At 43.3% G+C, this 21,233-nt stretch overlaps 1 protein-coding gene across 1 annotated transcript in view; it reads right to left on the bottom strand.

Annotated features, from left to right (window-relative positions):
* dytn (dystrotelin) overlaps window positions 1-20,496 on the bottom strand; it is a 114,677-nt gene extending 94,181 nt beyond the window's left edge. The window contains exons 1-7 of the mRNA XM_034182528.1: window positions 20,484-20,496; window positions 20,366-20,440; window positions 19,982-20,183; window positions 9,140-9,225; window positions 3,981-4,072; window positions 3,841-3,912; window positions 3,607-3,770 (exon numbers count right to left, since the gene is read on the bottom strand). Of these exons, the coding sequence (XP_034038419.1) occupies window positions 3,607-3,770; window positions 3,841-3,912; window positions 3,981-4,072; window positions 9,140-9,225; window positions 19,982-20,183; window positions 20,366-20,399 (650 nt within the window). The 5' untranslated portion in view covers window positions 20,400-20,440; window positions 20,484-20,496. The remainder of the gene's footprint in view (window positions 1-3,606; window positions 3,771-3,840; window positions 3,913-3,980; window positions 4,073-9,139; window positions 9,226-19,981; window positions 20,184-20,365; window positions 20,441-20,483) is intronic.
* Window positions 20,497-21,233: the final 737 nt, after the last annotated feature.

The following is a 21,233-nucleotide window of genomic DNA, read 5'->3' as shown; positions in this document are numbered from 1 at the left end:
GTTTCACATAGAATGCCTCCTTGTCCCCTCTCTCAAACCATTTCTTTTCTCTGGCTAATATTTTAACTTCCTTGTCCTCAAACGTGTGGTTAGTGTCTTTAAGGTGGAGATGAACTGCAGACTGAGGTCCACTGGCGCCCTCTCTGCGGTGCTGGTATAGCCTTTTGTGTAAAGGTTGCTTAGTCTCACCTATGTAGTGTTCGTTACAGTTTTTACAGGATTTTGGCTCCTCTAGTGGGTAACTCAGACCACCATGTGGAGAACACACAAGATTTTGTGAACAAAATCAAGGACCTTCAGCTGGAGGCAGATGAAACTATGGTGTTGGAGATCTGTCTCAACACCACGTATTTCCTGTTTAGGGGGAATTACTACAGGCAGATCTATGGTTATGCGATGGGGTCTCCAGTATCCCCCATTGTGGCCAGTCTGTACATGGAGCGAGCAGAGAAGACAGTCTTGGCGTCTTTCACGGGCATCTCTCCCAGTCACTGGTTCAGATATGTTGATGTCACATGGGTTAAAATCAAGCAACAGGAAGTTGAGGACTTTACAGAACACATCAACTCGGTGGATTCCAATATCAAGTTCACACGTGAGGATGCCAGAAACAACCATTTAGCCTTCTTGGACTGTGATGTTACGATTGGAGAGAACAGGCAGCTCCAGACAGGGGTTTACAGAAAACCCACTCACACTGACCAATATCTGCTCTTTGACTCAAACCACCCCCTTGAACACAAGCTCGGGGTGATCAGGACTCTTCAACACAGAGCCCTACAGGTGCCCACAACTGCAGAGGGAAGGGCTAAAGAACAACAACTGGTCCGGAAAGCCCTCACAGCAGGGGCATTGGTCTGGGGGGATAAAGGGTACTATGTACCCAGGGCCCAGAGCATGGGGGGGGGGGGGGGGGGGGGCGCACAAAAAACTGGCATTAAATACATTTTTGTGTTGCATGTCATTAATGTCCATACAATTCATGTTGTAAAAGAATACGAGGTCTGTCCATAAAGTATCGTACCTTTTTATTTTTTTTAAACTACGAGGTCTATTAGATAAGAAACCAACACTTTTATTTTTTTTTTAACTATATGGATTTGAATGACATGCGATTACACCAATCATGCTTGAACCCTCGTGTGCATGCGTGAGTTTTTTCACGCGTGTCGGTGACATCATTTCCCTGTGGGCAGGCCTTGAGTGAGATGTGGTCCCGCCCTCTTGGCTGAATTCCTTTGTTTCACACGCTGCTCCAGACGGCGCGCGTTGCTTTATCAACATTTTTTCTGGAACTGTGAGGGATATCCGAGTGGACACTATTCGAGAAATTTAGCTGGTTTTCAGTGAAATGTTTAACGGCTGATGAGAGATTATGGGGTGTTTCTGTCACTGTAAGGACTTCCCACGGAGCGGGACGTCGCGCAGCGCTTCCAGGCGCCGTCATCGGCCTGTTTCGACCTGAAAACATCCTAATTTAAGGCTTAATTCACCCAGGATGTCGTGAGAGAACAGAGAAGATTCAGAAGAGGCCGGCATGAGGACTTTATGCGGACATTCCACTGTTTAAGGACATTTTTTTAATGAAAGACGTACGCGCAAATTCGCCGAGTCGTTTCCGTGATGACTTGGCGAATCTGTGTGCGCGCGACAGGAAAAACACCTCCGTGTTGAAAACCATTTGTAAAATTCAGGCGGCTTTTGATGGCTTTCAACAAGTGAGTAACTGAGAAATTGTTTAACAGCTTGGGCATGTTCCAACTTGCCCGTTAAGGTTTCCAACAGAGGTGTTTTTCCTGCCGCGACCCCCCGCGGTCGGGTCCAGCCCGACATGTGACTCTGCCCGCACGTTCTTTCATTACAAAATGTCCGTTAACAATGGAATGTCCGAATAAACTCCTCATGCTGACTTCTTCTGAAAGTTCTCTGTTCTCTGACGACTTACTGGATCAACAGAGCCTGAAATGTGGAAGTTTTCAACTTGAAACGGCGAGATGCTGCCGCCTCGAAGCGCAGATCGCCGTCAGGCACCGTGGGCCGTCCTTAAAGCGACACTACCAGACCAAAATCTCTCATCAGCCGTTAAAATTTTTACCGAAAACCAGCTGAATTTCTCGAATGGTTTCCAGGTGCCAGTCTCTAACAGCTAAAAAAGAATCTGATAAAACAAAACAGAAAAGATTAAACCAACTAACAACGAACATAAATAAATATAGAAATAACTGTTTCCTGTGAAAACCTAGTGACTCTTAAACCTCCACTTCATCCCTGTTTTATTAAGTTTAATGACAATTTGTTTCGGTCAAACCATATCTAAGCTGTGTTTTTACACAAGAAAAAAAAATAAAATGCAGTAAACTGCACATTTGTGTCTTTTTTCATGAAACTATCTTATTATAACATATTACACTTTAGTCAGGCCTTTAAAATACGTTTGTGGACTCTTGCTGTAATATGTTGTCAGTGGTTGAGATAGTTGCTGAAGGCATCTAAAAATCGGTTGAAACCTGATGTAAATCTCTTTGTGGTGTGTTGGTGATGTATGTATGTGCAGAATAAAACAAAACACTACTCCAGGTATGTTTTTGACGAGAATATAACATAACTTTGTTACAAGGTCAAACGTTGATGTTGTGTGATAAAGGCCTTTTAATAATAACTCACTTAAAGAAATAATGGCAAAACTCACATGTAAGTTAAAAAATTGCACATTCCTGTGCAATTTAACAGATGGGAATGCACCAAATTGCACCATTTTTCTAGAAAACTCAATACTGCTCCCCCAACTTTAAAAAGGGTTCTGACTCCCAGATGTGATCTAAGGTATACATGATTTAGACCTGGTTTGACTACGCATTAGAAATTTGGTGTTTGCATTAATAAAAAAGAACATAACAGTGGGGGGGGGGTGCTACGCCCCTGCATGGAGTCGGACTCAAGTGAAACTTTCGAACAGGTTCATTGACCTTTTTTCTTCCAAAAGGTGAACTGATGTATCAGCTCAGTCTCATGTTTTTTTTTTTTCTCCTCCCGTCATGAAATGATTCAAATTTTTGTTACAGGGTTTTTTTTAACTCACTACTCCAAACCCCACTCCTACCCCCAACTCTAACCATGACCCCCCCCCCCCACACTGCACTTTTAATGACGTGCAGCCGTCACGGAATGAATTTGTGATCCCATGAAGAAAGTTGTGCACTTTTCGTGACAATATGTCGAACCAACAGATTAATGTATATTTCGTGCTGCTGAATGACGACGTGCCGTGAAACCGGGTTGGATGTAAAGATGAAAGTGTACCGATACGTATTTGTGTTGAATCTCTTTCTCAGGATGAGCTCAGTGCACTTTTGAGTGAGTTCCCACAGAAAACGGCACCGACTTATACTTTGATGTTTGATATGAAAAGGTGTCAGATTTCACACTGAGTGTAGCAACACTGGATACAAAAGTAAAACTTAAAATGGACAAAATCCTGAAGTGAGTCTGGCCCCAAGCAAACGAAACTCTTAATGCGCTGCACAGTAACAAATGACCTGTGACCTGACCTGTGTACCATGACACCCCTAACAGACCCTAGTAATGTAGACATCCGCGGCTCCGTACCTGAGTCCAGTGATGGGGAAAGTTTTGCAGACGTGACAACGAACAGCGTGAGTCACATTCTGACTGGCAGAGACCCGGGACAGCACGGGTAACCATAGCAACAGCTGGGGTTCACTCTGCAGCCATGACAGCACGACGTCTCCTCTCACAGTGGACGTCAGCACCTACGAGCACACCGACAGCGTGACGACGACTGGTTACCTGCATCGAGTTCATCACTTTGCAGCTTCTCACCGTGTGGAAGCAGGAGCAGACCGCCGTCTCCACGTCACCAAACACTGCTTCCTCCTGCACTGCTGCAGGAACCTGAAGGCAACCACAGAGTAAAATAAGATCCCGAGCAAGAAACAAGAACCGCGGCGTCTGTGACGTACCTGACTGAGGTCACGTAACAACGAGCGCAGTCCATCCCTGCTGACCGAGCCGCTGACCGAGCCGCTGACGGTCTCCGCGATGCCCACCAAAACTGCAACAAACAAGTTTTGTCCACACAGAAACAGATAGAACCATTTTCAAAAAGTGGCACCATTTCAAGAAAAATCTCAGGAAAATGATGCTGTGCGGCTGCAAACAGGTGAATTTGGATCAATTTAAGTAAAACTATCCAGGAGGGGGAACACCATGAATTTGAAAATTGGCATCTGATTATTCCATTGTTTAGGGAGAGTGCTGTGAGGCACACACACACACACACACACACACACACACACACACACACACACACACACACACACACACACACACACACACACACACACACACACACACACACACACACACACACACACACACACACACACACACACACAGTAATGTGCTGTAGTTAACTCCCTGGAGGTTGGACACTGATACTTTTTTGCAGCTTGTCGAGGGGGAGCTGATAATGAAAGGAGTCACGTCATTATCGGCCCCTAACTTTGAAATGGAGCGGGTTTTATTTGAATGGTTATTTTGGAGGTATCGAACACAGTGTGACTGTGTCCCCGTCAGCAGCAGCAGCTGATGGGGCCCAAATTACACAGGGGTCAAAATTTAAATATGTTCCGTTCATACTGGAAGGTACACCGCACTATTTGTCTGATCATAAAGATTCCAAAAAGGTATAGTTTGAACCATCTACAGTTTTACACAAAATGATTTGTGTGATTTGTGTAAGGAGGTCAAGGGTCAGTGAGCTTACCAAACCAGTTTTGTGTTCCAGTAATTACTGATGAATGTATTCAAATCAGTAAAATGATAAGGGTGCCCAAATTTATGCACCTGCCTAATTTTGTTTAAAGAATTATTGCACACTTTCTGTAAATCCTGTAAACTTCATTTCACTTCTCAAATATCAGTGTGTTTGTCTGCTATATGATATATTTAACTGAAAATGCTGATTCAAACAACCAGTGATTTATAAAGGAAAATTATGAAAATTATCAGGGGGGCCCCAAACTTTTATATACAACTGTAGCATTCTGATTATTGGTAACTTTAACATTCATATAAATAAGCCTTCTGATCCACTCTGCAAATCATTTATGGAAATTGTGGATGCATTAGGATTTCAGCAATGCATTCAGGACTCAACGCACATTAGTGGAAATACCCTGGATCTGGTTCTCGCACGTGATATTGCTGTCACAAATATTGACATCATACCTCTTACATCTGTGGTCTCTGATCACTCACTTATTAAGTTTACAGTTTCGCTGCCGTGTTTAGTGGAACAACAACGTCATATATCTTTACGGCGATGGATCAGCTCCTCAACTAAGACTGAACTCAAAGCTAGACTGCCTGATGTCTTAGCTTCACTTTTGACAAATATCCAGTCAGTAGACAGACTTGTGGATAGTTTAAACTCAGTGTTCAAAATAAAGGTGGCATGATTGCGCCACCTTTATTAAAACCACGCCCCCCAAATCACAGTCACCTTGGTTCAATGATTACCTGCGTGACCTCAAGCATAAGGCCAGAGGTCTAGAACAAAAATGGCGTCGTTCAAAATCAGAAGTATTCCACCTTGTGTGGCGTGATGCTGTCTTAGACTATAAACATGCATTATTGGCTACAAAGTGGACCTATTACTCTGATTTGATCAACAAAAACAAGCCTAACTCAAAGTTCTTGTTCGACACGGTGGCAACACTTATTCATGGACAACCACCTGTAGTTCACTCTCCTTTTACAACACAAGATTTCCTCGATTACTTTGGGAAGAAAATAGAAGACATCAGGTTAAACATATCCCAGCATGCCTTAATCCAGCCACTACACCCTGATATTGAGGTGGGCACCACTACTGAGGTATTACCTAGATTTACAGAATCTGATAGTATCTCACTGGGCATGCTGACAAAACTCGTAACGTCTACAAAAAGCACAACCTGTTTATTTGATCCTATACCAACAAAACTGTTTAAGGACCTGTGGTCCACTCTTGGGCCTACTGTGCTGGAAATGATTCATCTCTCATTAACCTCTGGATATGTTCCTAATGTTCCAAATCTGCAGTGATTCTATTCATATTCTATTCGATAGGCTGGAGAATCATATTGGGATTATTTGGAGTGCCCTTGCATGGTTGATATCATACTTGACCAGTCGTTCTCACTATGTTTTGTACAGTAACACTACCTCTAACCTTAGTGACACGAAATTTGGCATTCCACAGGGGTCCGTCTTAGGCCCCCTGCTTTTCTCCCTTTATATAGCACTCCTTGGGCACATATTGCGGCATTTTGGGATTACCTTTCACTGCTATGCAGATGATACTCAGTTATACATGCCGATAACTGCTAGTAATCTCATCCACATCAAATCCTTAGAAGATTGCTTTGCATTAGTGAAAAACTGGATGCCTAGCAACTTCCTACTTTTATAAACTCTGACAAAGCCGAAATGATGGTTCTTGGTCCAGTGAGACATCGGCATCAATTTGATCAGTTAACACTCAGCCTCAGCTTGTGTGTCATACATCACACTGACAGAGGAGGAACCTTGGGGTAATTTCTGATCCTTCGTTGTCCTTTGACCTCCACATTAGAAATATTACTAGGACTGCTTTCTTCCACCTGCAAAATATAGTAAGATTTGTCCCATCCTGTCTATGGCTGATGCTGAGACCCTGATTCATGCATTTATCTCTTCTAGATTGGACTACTGCAATGTCCTATTTTCTGGTTTACCGCAGTCCAACATTAGGGCTCTCCAATTGGTTCAAAATGCTGCAGCCAGACTTTTGACACGAAGCAGAAAGTTCAACCACATTACACCCATTTTGGCGTCTCTTCATTGGCTTCCTGTCCCAGTGAGATCAGATTTTAAGGTTCTGCTACTAGTCTGTAAAATTGTTCATGGACTGGCACCTCCCTACCTAGCTGACCTAATTAAACCTTACGTACCTGCCTCGGCTTTATGTTCTCAGGGTGCAGGACTACTTTGTGTCCCTCTGGTGAATAAAAAGTCTGTGGGTCACAGAGCTTTCTCTTATCGTGTCCCTGTTCTGTGGAATGATCTCCCTGCATCAATAAAACAGTCAGATTCTGTGGAGACTTTCAAGTCCAGACTTAAGACGCCCTTATTTTCCCTTTCATATGTCTAGCATACTGGCATAGTATGTTACTATGCTTTTTATTGTTTAATTCATGTTATTAGTAATTGGAGCATGCCGCGGCCTCAACTTTATCTAAATTCTGGGTCTTTTAGTGAAGTTTAGGGCTAGTGGCCGGCGATCACCTTAGTATTTCTTCTGGTTTTTTTATGCTTAATGCTGACAAATTATACTGTATTTGTTGTCTTTCTGCTGCCTGATTCTGTTTTTTTTTCTCTCTGTTTAAGGTGCAGCTTCATCCACAGATAGGAGTGGGTGTCTTCTTCTGTGGGCCTCCTGTCCTGTGCACTGGCATGGACTCCCAAAATTTCCTTTATATTCGTATTGTAATTTGTGTCTGTATCATAGCCCAAGCAGAGGGTCGCCCCTTTGAGTCTGGTCTGCTTGAGGTTTCTTCCTCAGAGGGAATTTTTCCTTACCACTGTTCCTCTGTTGGTTGGTAAGGTTAGACCTTACTTGTGTGAAGTGTCTTGACGCAAGTCTGTTGTGATTTGGTGCTATATAAATGAAAATAAATGGAATTGTCTTCCCTTTGTGGATTACAGTTCAGCATTCAACACCATCCTCCCCCGTGCCTCATGAGGAAACTGCTGAACTTCAGTGAGGATTAGCCTCAAGTGGAGGAATTTAAGTTTCTCTGGGTCTTGTTTACAAGTGAGGGACGGATGGAGCGTGACATTGACAGACGGATCGGTGCAGCGTCTGCAGTGATGCGGTCGCTGTATCGGACCATCGTGGTGAAGAGAGAGCTGAGCAGGCGGACAAAGCTCTCGATTTATCAATCAATCTATGTTCCGATCCTCACCTATGGTCATGAGATTTGGCTCATGACTGAAAGAACGAGATTTTGCGAGTACAAGCAGCTGAGATGAGTTTCCTCCGCAGGGTGGCTGGGTGCTCCCTTAGAGATAGGGTGAGGAGCTCGGTCACTCGGGAGGAGCTCGGAGTCGAGCTGCTCCTCCTTCATGTTGAAAAGAGCCAGTTGAGGTCTACTACGTCTCTCAGCTGGCTTGGGAAAGCATCGGGGTTCCCCCGGAGGAGCTGGGGGAGGTGTGTGTGGATCGGGAGGTCTGGGCAGCTTTGCTTGAGCTGCTGCCCCCGCGACCTGACTCCGGATAAGCGGAAGAAAATGGATGGATGGATGGATGGATGGATGGATGGATGGATATCCACAGCTCTCACGCTCTTTGCATTTTGTATCACCTGGGTCCGTATCCATGAAGCAGCCTGAGGCTAAAAATAGCTCCTCCAGACATTATTCTAAGAAAAATCTTAAAATTCCTCAAATTCTTAGACATTTCTCAGAATTTTCCCTCTGTAAGATGAAAGTTGTCCACAAAGCACCTTAGACCTTAAGAGAGCTCCTAAGGTGCCAAACTGGAAAGAGGAGGGAGGAGGACTTTAAAGAAGGCTAAGAGTGTCTTCAACAGAGGACATGGTCTTCAACAGAGGACATGGTAGAAAGACAGAGACACATTCTCTGTATGTAGGATGACAGTGAGTCAGTAACACACTACCAGCTTGATCTATGTCATTATTTTACGTTCATCTACTGTCTTAATGTATAAATTATTTACATTCTTGTTATCATTTACACACTATTAATATTATAATTTTATTAGTAGTATTATTGTTGTTTTATTTAATTTTATTTTTACTTCTGTTTTGCCTTTTGATTTTTAAATGGACCAAAATGAAAATACGTGTTTTCACTTACTTGTGTCACCCATGTATTTTTAATGTATTACAATTATATTATGTCCTTACAATGAACTTATGAAATAAACACATGCATGCACACATGCCTGGTTCTAAGTCATACATACAGTGATAGAAACTTTCAGAAATCTTATGAGTTCACAGTCATGGTACAGAGAGAGTGGTAATATGGCGGCCCGTGAGCTTTACCTTGAGACCAGCATCGGTGGCTCTCACCTGTGTACTTGTCTGACGGAGAGTCTGCAGAGAGCGCAGTGAGCACCGTGTGAAGACACGCGACAGACACTCCACCGGTCCCGTCCCTGAAACACAAAACACATGTTCTCAAAAAGCCACATGGACCCCGTGGGTTTGTACTGGGTGGGCTTTTTGATTGTTTGTTTGTTTGTTTGTTTTGCAGTGTCCGATTCCTCCTGTTACACAAACACGGGGGCTTTTTGTTGTTATTCTTGTTGTTTTTCTCCATGAATTCCCCCTCTTTAGCTCCTGCACTATAAAACTCAATGAGTTAGTTGAACTCAAACCATTTGAGGAAATCGATTGCCTTAAACCATTTGAGTTTGCCAACTTAAATAAAATAATTTTCAAAAATTTAATTGTTAAAGTTTTAGTAACTTAATTTATAGTTAATTAAACTTATGTAAATCTAGTTTATGTTTTTCAATAAAAAAGTGACAAATTTCTGCCTAAAAAAATATACATTTTGGATTAGATTTCTTGATGTATCCTTTGGTTTACTTGTTGACTCTGCGTTGTGTTGTTACGACTCCGCCCAACTCACGATCTCTGGCGTGGAAGTCGGACTCTCTAACCAGAAGGCTAAAACCCAGGGCTCTGACTTTGTGATCAGAGAATTCTTTTGAGGTGTTGGGAGTGAGGTTTACTAACTACATAACTACAGCGACACCTGCTGGCCTCCGTTACATAAACTCAATTAAAATGACTGAATGGAATGTACTGGAATTACATCACCAACTTAAATGCCCCAAAACGTTAAATGCACTTAAAGGAACTGAGTTGTTATGACAGTTCATTTTTTAGTTAGTTTAATTAATGGAAATGAGTGACTATAACATTTTTCAAACTTTGAGTTACATTAACTTAATTATATGGAGTGTTCGGTTTAACAGTGGACTCCGGCAAGGGCGGTCACATCTCCTCCTCTCTCCTCTGACTTCACCAGACTGTGAATTCTTCAAACTATATTTGGATTAACCATGGAATTGATCAGCTGGTCTCTGAATGCTACTGACACAATTTTTTTCAACAAGGAAATCAGGGTTGGGGGACCCTGCGTGCCTAGATGGACTTACCTTGCAGGCTATGTTCTTGATGCCTGGGAGAAATGGTGTGTTGCATGCTTGGTACCACTCTCTGTAGAGGACATTGAATATTTATTTATATTTAGTTTTATAGTGGGAAGGCTGGTGCTTATTGGTTTATGTGCTGCCCTGACCTATGGGAGAATTGGCAAGATGGCTGCTACCAGAACCACGACCCCTCACTTGTCCATCATGATTAATGAGTTGGGCAAGGTGATACAGTCTCAGACTGCTTTAACCCTTGAACTCAGACATAAGTTTGATAACTTCTTGGAGCAAATGTACGCCTTGCAGAGGAAGATGTTGGAGACCAGGGAATACTCATAAATTGGATTTGGTCGGTCAGAAGAGCTGCAAATGTGTTTCTCTGCTCAGCCCTAAACATGGCAGGCTTATCAGCCTCCGAAGGTCAAAACGCCCCACTGTTTTCCTACAGAACATTTTCTATGGCCTTGGTAAACCATTTGGCTGCCCCTTTTATCTTCTGCCCTCCCTGACAGTCTGATGTTGTCAAGGCCACTCCAGACATTATGCACACACTGACAGAAACTGGTACAAACTCATCTGACTGAGACAAACTCATCTCATTTGCACACTTGACGCATGCCCCCTCTTCCCCTCCCACCCCAACCACCCCCTTGCCTCCGCCCTGCTGCTCCCCCCGAGCTCATGGCTGCACAGGACACTGCTGCACCCCCCCGCACTCACATTGCCTCAATTTGGATGACGGACTGTCTTAAAGTTTAGTATACATAAGCAATCAAATGTGTATCTATGGTTGTTCTAATTCTGATGTGTGCCATTATTATGTTCAACTTGTAATAACTGCGGATTCATTATATTTTTGTCTGAGGTGATTGGGTGTGAAGAAATTTCATTGCACTTGTCATGACAATAAATCTATCTATCTATCTATCTATCTATCTATCTATCTATCTATCTATCTATCTATCTATCTATCTATCTATCTATCTATCTATCTATCTATCTATCTATCTATCTATCTATCTATCTATCTATCTATCTATCTATCTATCTATCTATCTATCTATCTATCTATCTATCTATCTATCTATCTAACAACCCCAATTCCAATGACGTTGGAACATAGTGTAAAATGTAAATAAAAACAGAATCCAATGATTTTCAAATCCCCTTCAACCTATATTCAATTGAATACACCACAAAGACAAGATATTTAATGTTCAAACTGATAAACTTTATTGTTTTTGCACAAATATTTGCTCATTTTGAAATGATGCCTGCAACACGTTTCAAAAAAGACGGGACAGAGGTAACAAAAGACTGTTCAAAGTTGATGAATGCTTAAAGAACACCTGTTTGGAACATTCCACAGGTGAACAAATTAATTGGAAACAGGTGAGTGTCATGACTGGGTATAAAAGGAGCATCCCCAAAAGGCCCAGCTGTTCACAAACAAAGATGGGGTGAGGATCACCACTTTGTGAACAACTGCGTGAAAAAAAAAAGAAGTCCAACAGCTTAAGAACAATGTTTCTCAACGTTCAGTTGCAAGGAATTTAGGGATTCCAATCCAAGACCATTCTCAAGTCTGTTTTTCCCAACTACTATCAATATGTGAAACATCCCACCCGAGGCACACAAACTTTGGATCACTGTTACAGTAATGTGAAATCCACATTCAGGTCTACTTTGAGACCAGCTTTTGGCAGGTCTGATCATTCCTCGATTCTACTTCTTCCTATGTACATACAGAGGAGTAGATATGTAAAGCCTGTATCACGCACTGTACAGTGCTGGACTAAGGACAATGAATTAAAATTGCAAGGCTGTTTTGACACTACGGATTGGTCTGTCCTCCCATCTGAGGATCTGAATGAATACTGTTACTGGATATATAAACTTCTGTATTGACTCTTGTATTCCAAAGAAAGTTGTGAAACAATGGGGAAGTCAAAAACCATGGTTTAACACAGACATGAGCAGGAAGTTAAAGAAACATGCTCGAGCCTTCAACTCTGGTGATGTTGATGCCTATAAGCAGGCCAGATACTCCTTTGAGAGATCAGTTAAAGCTGCTAAGCAGGTGATAAGATTGAGAGTTATTTTAGAGAGGACAATCCACAACAGATGTGGAAGAGATTGAGTGCCATCACCTCTTGGAGGCCCAGGAGTGACCACATGGTTACTTTTGGTAACTCTCTCCCTAATGATTTAAACTAATTTTATTGTCGCTTTGACACCTTGGAAAGGGAGCGAGTGGACTTTTTGTTGAGCAATGAGGAAAATGGTCTTACGATTTTACAGGAGGATGTAAGGAGGGTCCTGTCCAGGAAGGTCAGGAAGGCGCCTGGGCCGGATGGTATTCCTCCCCATATTTTATAGCTGTGCTCAGAGGAACTTGCACCTGTTTTAACTGACCTCTTTAATATGTCGCTGAGGTGCTGTACTGTTCCACTCAGTTTTAAAAGGTCAGTTGTCATTCCAGTGCCTAAGAAGTCACCTATTACTTGTTTAAATGACTATAGGCCAGTCGCGCTTACATCAGTGTTGATGAAAATCTTCGAACGTCTTGTACTGGAGCACATTAAAGCCCAGATCCCTGTGTCTGTTGATCGACTCCAGTTTGCATACAGACAGAAGTGTGGAGGATGCTATTTCATTTGCCTTGAACTCAGTGTACAAACACCTGGACAAGGAAAAATTCTAGGCTAGAATGCTTTTTATTGACTATAGCTCTGCTTTTAATTCTCTTGTCCCTGCAGGGCTCATCCAGAAACTGAGACTTTTGGGTTTGAGTGATGCCGTTTGCAAATGGATTTTTAGTTTTTTAACTGGAAGACCACAAAGAGTCAAGATCAATGACTTTGTCTCTGATGAACTTATTAATATTGGCTCGCCACAAGGTTGTATTTTAAGCCCATTGTTGTACATTTTGTACACTTGTGAGTGTGTTGCATCCTTTCATAATAATTTGATAATTAAGTATGCAGATGAAATGTGGGACATCACGTTATACAAAAAGTTTCTTCCCACAAGCTGTGGCAATGATCAACACTCTTTGACTAGTTTTAAATATATCTTAAATTATTTTGTGCAGCCTGCCTTTCCAAGGTATCAAAGCAACAATAAAATTAGTTTAAATCATTAGGGAGAGAGTTACCAAAAGTAATCGGTGCAGCATCTGCCGTGATGTGGTCGCTGTATTGGACCGTCATGGTGAAGAGAGAGCTGAGTAGGGGGGCAAAGCTCTCGATTTACTGATCGATCTACATTCCGATCCTCAACTTTGGTCATGAGATTTGGCTCATGACTGAAAGAACAAGATCGCGAGTACAAGCGGCTGAGATGAGTTTCCTCTGCAGGGTGGCTGGGCGCTCCCTTAGAGATAGGGTGAGGAGCTCGGTCACTCGGGAGGAGCTCGGAGTCGAGCCGCTGCTCCTCCACGTCGAAAGGAGTCAGTTGAGGTGGCTCGGGCATCTTTTCCGGATGTCCCCTGGACGCCTCGCTGGAGAGGTGTTCCGGGCACGTCCCATTGGGAGGAGGCCCCGGGGAAGACCTAGGACATGCTGGAGGGACTACATCTCTTGGCTGGCTTGGGAACGCCTTGGGGTTCCCCCAGAGGAGCTGGGGGAGGTGTGTGTGGATCGGGAGGTCTGGGCGGCTTTGCTTGAGCTGGTGCCCCTGCGACCCGACTCCGGATAAAGTGGAAGAAAATGGATGGATGGATGGATAAATTATTTTGTGGCTTTGTCGTTTTTATGGCATTTTTTTTTTATGTTCTTTTATGTCTTTTTATTATTTGTGTATGTCTTGCTTTTGCACTTTTGAGCTCCTTGCACCCTTTTTCCAATGTGGTTTTAATACTGCAAATGGCAAATAAACTTGAACTTGAACTTGATTCCATCATCTACAGTCCAGAATATAAACAGAAGATTCAGAGATTCTGGAAAACTTTCTACACATAAGTGGTAAGACTGAAAACCAACATTGAATGCCCATGACCTTCAACCCCTCAGGTGGCACTGCATTAAAAACTGACATCACTGTGTAAAGGATCTTACCGCGTGGGCTCAGGAACACTTCAGAAAACCATTGTCAGTTAACACAGTTCATTGCTGCATCTACAAGTAGCCTTCTCTGGGCCCGAGCTCATTTGAAATGGACAGACGCAAAGTGGAAAAGTGTGCTGTGGTCTGATGAGTCCACATTTCAAATTGTTTTTGGAAATCATGGATGTCGTGTCCTCTGGACAAAAGAGGAAAAACACCATCCAGATTGTTACCAGTGCAAAGTTCAAAAGCCAACATCTGTGATGGTATGGGGGTGTGTTAGTGCCCATGTCATGGACAACTTACACAGCTGTTATGGCACCATCAATGCTGAAAGGTACATCCAGGTTTTGGAGCAACACATGCTGCCATCCAAGCAACGTCTTTTTCAGGGACATCCGTGCTTATTTCAGCAAGACAATGCCAAGCCACATTCTGCACGTGTTACAACAGCATGGCTTCGTAGTAAAAGAGTGCGGGTACTAGACTGCCCAGACAGCAAATAGATCCCGGCCAGATGTAGTCCAACATCTGGTACCAATCCTGAAAGCAGATCCGGTCCAGACAGTTTTTGCACCCTGGCCCAGATCCGGCGATCTGACAAACAGAGTAATATGCCAGCCACATACACACGGACGCATCTTGCTTTATAGATAGATAGATGTTGATTGATTGATAGATTGAAATTGGCCACTTAGCTCCCCACTCATATTTCTGTCATCTGTGACAACATCAACATTGATCGAGAATCTGCGATATTCTTTAAATCACAGGTAGAATATTCACATAAGAATTAAGAATACTTCATTCTTGGCCGTGTTTCCTGCCAATTTATTTCTCTGAATCAAATTTATTTGACTTTTGTTGCGATCGCCGGTGTCCTCGCCCATTCCAATGCAGAAGCTGAGGGTTTTGGTTAAAATGTCTGATGGACATATTTGACATGCTGAGGAGCTTCCAGCCATGTGAGGGGAAAATAAAAAAAATTGCTTAAAATGGTGGAGGGTCAAGAGGGCCCTGATTAGGGGCAAAGCCCCAGAAGCCATGCTAATGCTCCCCAGAATCATTTTACAAAAAAAGTCTGAAGGACCTAAATGACATGGTGAGATGGTGAGGAGCTTCACTCATTAATGTTGGTGACATAACCATATTTAGGTCCCGAGTAGGCAACGTCCTACGAGGACCCTATTGTAATTGCGCTGTTTATTATGTTTATTTATTATCGCCATGAAATTACGTTCTTCCTTTTGACAGCTTTAATTTTGTCATATCATCATGAAAATTGATACACAGGTCGAGCATGACAACCTCTTACAATTCATAGGGGCGTCACCCATGAGCGGAGCAAAGTGCCTCAATAGCGCCCCCTTGAAACTTTCAAAAACCGCTCCCATAGGGATTTTTTTGGAGTAGGGAGATGAAAATTGATACACATGTGTGACTTGCATAGATGTACAAAAAAGTCTCTTGCACCATGGGTCTACTCCAAACAGGAAGTCGGCCATTTTGAATTTTCTTGTCATTTTGGCGTGATTTCCACATGTTGTATTTGAACGAACTCCTCCTAGGGATTTTGTCCAATGCACTTCAAATTTCTTTGACACCATCCAAAGATGATACTGACCAAAAGTTATCGAAAGCTTTTCTCTATGTTGAAGGGTGTGGCAGCTGTGGTGCCGCCATTTTGACCCTTCGCCATGGAACATCAAGTCATGATAACTCCTTCATGCTTTGCCTGATTGACTTGAAACTTCACATGTATGATGACGGTTGGCCCCTCAACACACCCAGCCCCTCTGTTTGTACACTGACCGCCCCCTAGTGGATGAACCATCAACATGTCATAACTCCTTCATGCATTGTGTGATTTGCTTGAAATTTGAACTGTGTGATAAGTGGTTGCCCCTGTACACACATGCCGACATCTGGTCACAAGGGAACACACTGCCCTGGGTAGGCGGTTGCGCGGAACGAGGGCCCGTATATGACTGCTTGCAGTCCTAGTATTTACTGTTATTGTAAATTACATTGCTCATTCAATAAATCTAACAGTCTCAAGAATACAGAAGTTTCTCTTCTTGATATTCTACTTAGTGATGATATTTTCATGAATACCTTTGATAAACCCACATGTATGTACCATTAAAGCCCACAATAATTTATCACTAACAAATCGTGTCAGTCTGTTTAAAGTACCTTCATCTCAAGACCTTTATAACCCCAAGAAATTTGGAACTATTGTGTGTCACATACAATCGACACAATATATTAACATCAACCTACGTCAATGTTTGGTCCAAGACTTTGCCTTAGTTATATTATAATATCCAGAATAAATCTTGTTATTGGAACCTTTTGTTAGTATTCATTACCACTGTACAGTCTAATGGACTAAAACATCACACTGAGGTGTAGTCAGGCACTACAGATCAGAAACATCAGAGACTAAAGTCCAGCACAGTCTGTTTCTGCCTCACATGTAGCACAGGAAACCGCAACAATAGCACGGACATGAACAACAAAGAGAAAGTAATAACTAACAGAACAAACAAAACTTTAGGAACTCTGTGCCATATTTTTATGCAGCTGTTGTTCCTCTGAGCTGCCGTGGATTCAGTTTCCACAGACAGCTCAGACATTAAATATGGTTTGGATCAGAAACAGAGACTGTTGATAATCATTTTTTCATATACATAAGAATCTGTCTTTTAATACGTTACAAACAATAATCACAGTCCAACCTTTTCAGAAAAAGAAGAACCAAACAGTTATGACCCGAGGCCTCCAAATACGGCCATCGGGTATTGTGAAGACTTTGCGTCCATCCGTCCATCTGTCTATCTGTCCGTCTGTGCTCAGCGTAAGTCCAGTCCTCTTACTGCCACAGTCTTCAAATTCACAGGGAACATTCCTGGGACACAGACCTTGGACAAAGTTCAAAGATGGCTAACCTTGGCATATTTAAAGAGGTATTTTAAGAGGTTAAAGGTCACATTCTATTTCATTCTGTTCCTTTGACAGCCAATCAGAGTAGAGTGGCTGGTCTAGCTAGCTATTGTGTAAAAGCTAACAAGAAATGAAACACTTCTAAAACTGAAAACACTGTTTAACCACCTCTGACTGGGGGATCCCGAGGTGTTCCCAGGCCAGTGTGGAGATATAATCTCCCACCTAGTCCTGGGTCTTCCCGGGGGTCTCGTCCCAGATGGACATGCCTGGAACACCTCCCTAGGGAGGTGCCCAGGAGGCATCCTTACCAGATGCCCGAACCACCTCAGCTGTGTCCTTTCAACACAAAGGAACAGCGGCTCTACTCTGAGCTCCCCACCGATGACCAAACTTCTCACCGTATCTCTAAGGGAGACACCAGCCACCCTCCTAAGGAAGCCCATTTTGGCTGCTTGTACCCGCGATCTAGTTCGTGCAGTCATGATCCAACCCTCATGACCATAGGTGAGAGTAGGAACAAAGATTGACCAGTAGACTGAGAGCTTCGCTTTTGGCTCAGCTCCCTTGTTGTCACAACAGTACGGTAGAGCGAATGCACACCACCCCTGCTGCTCTGATTCTCTGGCCAATCTCACCCTCAATCATCCCCTCACTCGTGAACAAGACCCTAATGTACTTGAACTCCTTCATTTGGGGCAAGACCTCATTCCCTACCCAGAGTAGGCAATCCATCAGTTTCCTGCTGAGAACCATGACCTCAGATTTAGAGGTGCTGATCCTCATCCCAGCCTCTTCACACTCGGCTGCAAACTGATCCAGTGAGTGTTGGAGGTCACCAGCCGATGAAGCCAACAGGACCACATCAAATGCAAAAAGCAGTGACAAGATCCTGAGCCCACCAAACTGGAAACCCTCCTCCCCCCAACTACACCTCGATATCCTGTCCATGAATATCACAAACAGGATTGGTGACAAGGCACAGCCCTGGCAGAGGCCAACCCCCACCGGAAACGAGTCCGACTTACTGCTGAGCACCCGAACACAGCTCTCACTTTGTGAGGACAGAGATTGGATGGCCCTGAGAAGGGACCTCCTCACTCCATACTCCCGCAGCACCTCCCACAGTATCTCCCGGGGTACCCGATCATACGCCTTCTCCAAGTCCACAAAACACATGTAAACTAGGTGGGCATACTCTCAGGCCCCCCGCCAGCATCCTTGTGAGAGTGAAAAGCTGGTCGATTGTTCCACAACCAGGATGAAACCCGCACTGTTCCTCTTCAATCCAAGGTTCAACTATCAGCCGAACCCTCATTTCCAGCACCCTGGAGTAGACTTTACCAAGGAGGCTGAGTAGTGTGATGCCCCTGTAATTGGCACACACTCTCTGGTCCATGTTTTTAAATATGGGGACCATCACCCCAGTTTGCCACTCCTTAGGCACTGTCCCAGACCTCAATGCAATATTGAAGAGACATCTCATCCAAGACAGTCCCTCCACACCCAGAGCCTTCAACATTTCTGGACGGATCTCATCAGCACCCAGGGGTTTTCCACTGTGGAGTTGCTTGACTACCTCAGTGACTTCCACCATGCAAATTGATGATGATATCCCATCAGTTTCCTGCTCTGCCCTGACTATAGAGGGCTCTCTGGTCTGATACAGGAGTTCCTTACAGGTGTTCCTTCCAGTACCTAATTACCTGATCAGTTGGGGTCAACAGAGTCCCATCCTTACTATAGACAGCTTGGATTGTTCCCCAGTTTCCCCTTCTGAGGTGCCTCGCAGTCCGCCAGAAGCACCTTGATGCCGACCGAAAGTCCTTCTCTATGGTTACTCCAAAGTCCTCCCACACTCACTGTTTTGACTCCCCCACAGCAGAGGCTGCCGCACTTCAGGCCTGTCGGTTCCTTGCAACTGCCTCCGGAGGCCTCAGAGATAACACATCCCGGAAGGACTCCTTCTTGAATTTGACAGCTTCCCTGACCACCAGTGTCCACCATGGTGTTCGAGGGTTGCCGCCCCTTGAGGCACCTAAGACCTTGGTTAATGATTGGTTAATAGGGTTTTAAAAAAGGAATAGTTTGCACCATCTGTCATGCTTATTTATCATGTTAGGGAATAATATATGTTACATGTCATAGAATCCAGTGGACGTCGACATTCTTTGGCCTTTACTTTGGAGACCAAACATTCAGCACAGTCAAAACTATTCCATTTATTAATCATTTTATTTCAACCAGTAATTTGCATAATTTTTTTTACTGAAAGTGGAGTAACTTTACCTTTTGACCCCTCTACAAACTGAAACTGACCTTTGTCACAATTTTTGCTATTTTTATCCCATAACTCCAGAATATTCAGTCATTGTAAATCCAAATTACACCTTGCTGGAATCTTTATGTTTTGACAAGTAATATATTTAGTTTTCAAAATGATTAGAGTATTTTAAATTTTTTACCTCTGTGTAACCCTTCACTGACCCGTATCTGGCTATAGCTACCACCCTGGGATGGGTATCATACATTTTTGGGTAGTGGTACTGATTATGTCAAAATTTGCTCATGGACTAACTGTATAAGGTGTGACAGTTGTGGAGTAAACAAGGCTAAATTAACAGCAGAATGGTCTTAACACTGAAAATTTAACACTGATGAATTTGGTCGGTACATGTTGTATAGGCTCCAACCCTCCGTGACCCTTAATAGGAGTAAGCAGTTATAAAAAAAATAGATGGATGTGTTTGTCGTACCTGTCATACAGGTTGTAGATCAGGTCACAAGTTTCATCTGGGGCAGCCAAAGTCACATGACCTGGCACTTCCTGTGACACGCTGTAGAACATCCTGTTAAGTGTCTGCAGTACGTTCTCTCTGCTCAGAACATCTTTCTGCTTCTGGGTTCCAAGCAGTGGCTGCAGCGCTGCCGTGATGTGTCTGATGGTCACGACATTCACTGTAAACATGCCGAGTACGTGCCGTTATGTTTACGGGTTAGGGTTAGTCATGGCTTACAGCCCCAAACTGACAACACTGATAATCACCAATCACTGTGAATTGTGTCCTCATAATCTGAGTCCTCACAAGTGATGGCAGAACTCTGATGGTGACCGAAGGCAGTCAGGGGCTAGTACTCACATCGGCAGCGTTTCTGCATGGACAGGAGCTTCATGGCTGTTCTGTGGACAGATGGTTTGATTTCATTCAGTCCTTCTGTAGCACAAAACCACAAAACACAGACAAACCTTTATGGAACATCAGTCAGTTTACCTTTAAACCAGCTTGGAACTGGTTCACAACAGATGAATGTGAGACACATAAAACTTATGTCCTTGTACATTTCCTGCACTACCCACACATACTTCTCTGCTACTCCAGACTTCCTCATACAATACCACAACTCTTCTCTTGGCAACCTGTCATAAGCTTTCTCGAAATCCACAAACAAAATTCAATTCAGTTTGTTTACCTCGCACCAATTCACAAATGTCATCCCAAGGCACTTTACAAGGCTTAGGTCAAACCTTACCCACCCCAGAGGAGCCACATTAGCAGTAATGTTAAGGAAAAACTGGCCTTCTCTGTACTTCTCCATCAGCACTCTCAGAGCAAACATTGCATCGTAGTGCTATTTCTCTGCATGAAACCACATTCCTGCTCACAGATCTTCATCTGTTTTGTCAGTTTAACTTCCACTACTCTTTCCCATAATTTCATGCAGTGCTTGATCAGCTTTATGCCTCTGTAGTTGCTATAGTTCTGCATGCAACTACTGTTCTGAAAAATCTGAACCAGCACACTTCCCCTCTCCTCAGGCATCCTCTCACTTTACAAGATTTTATGAAACAATCTGGTTTTGAAATTTCACTGCCATCTCTACTAGACATTTCAATACCTTCACTGGAATGTCATCTGGACCAACTGCCTTTCCACTCTTCATCCTTAGTAATCCACTACAATTTGTGATTCACTCTCTCCACAACATCCAGCCTTGTCTAATTTTCTT

The sequence above is a fragment of the Thalassophryne amazonica genome, chromosome 1 (assembly GCF_902500255.1).
Source record: "Thalassophryne amazonica chromosome 1, fThaAma1.1, whole genome shotgun sequence".
In the NCBI taxonomy this organism is placed as follows: domain Eukaryota; kingdom Metazoa; phylum Chordata; class Actinopteri; order Batrachoidiformes; family Batrachoididae; genus Thalassophryne; species Thalassophryne amazonica.
The sequence above is the reverse complement of the archived record's forward strand: the minus strand, read 5'-3'. Positions and strand labels throughout refer to the sequence as shown.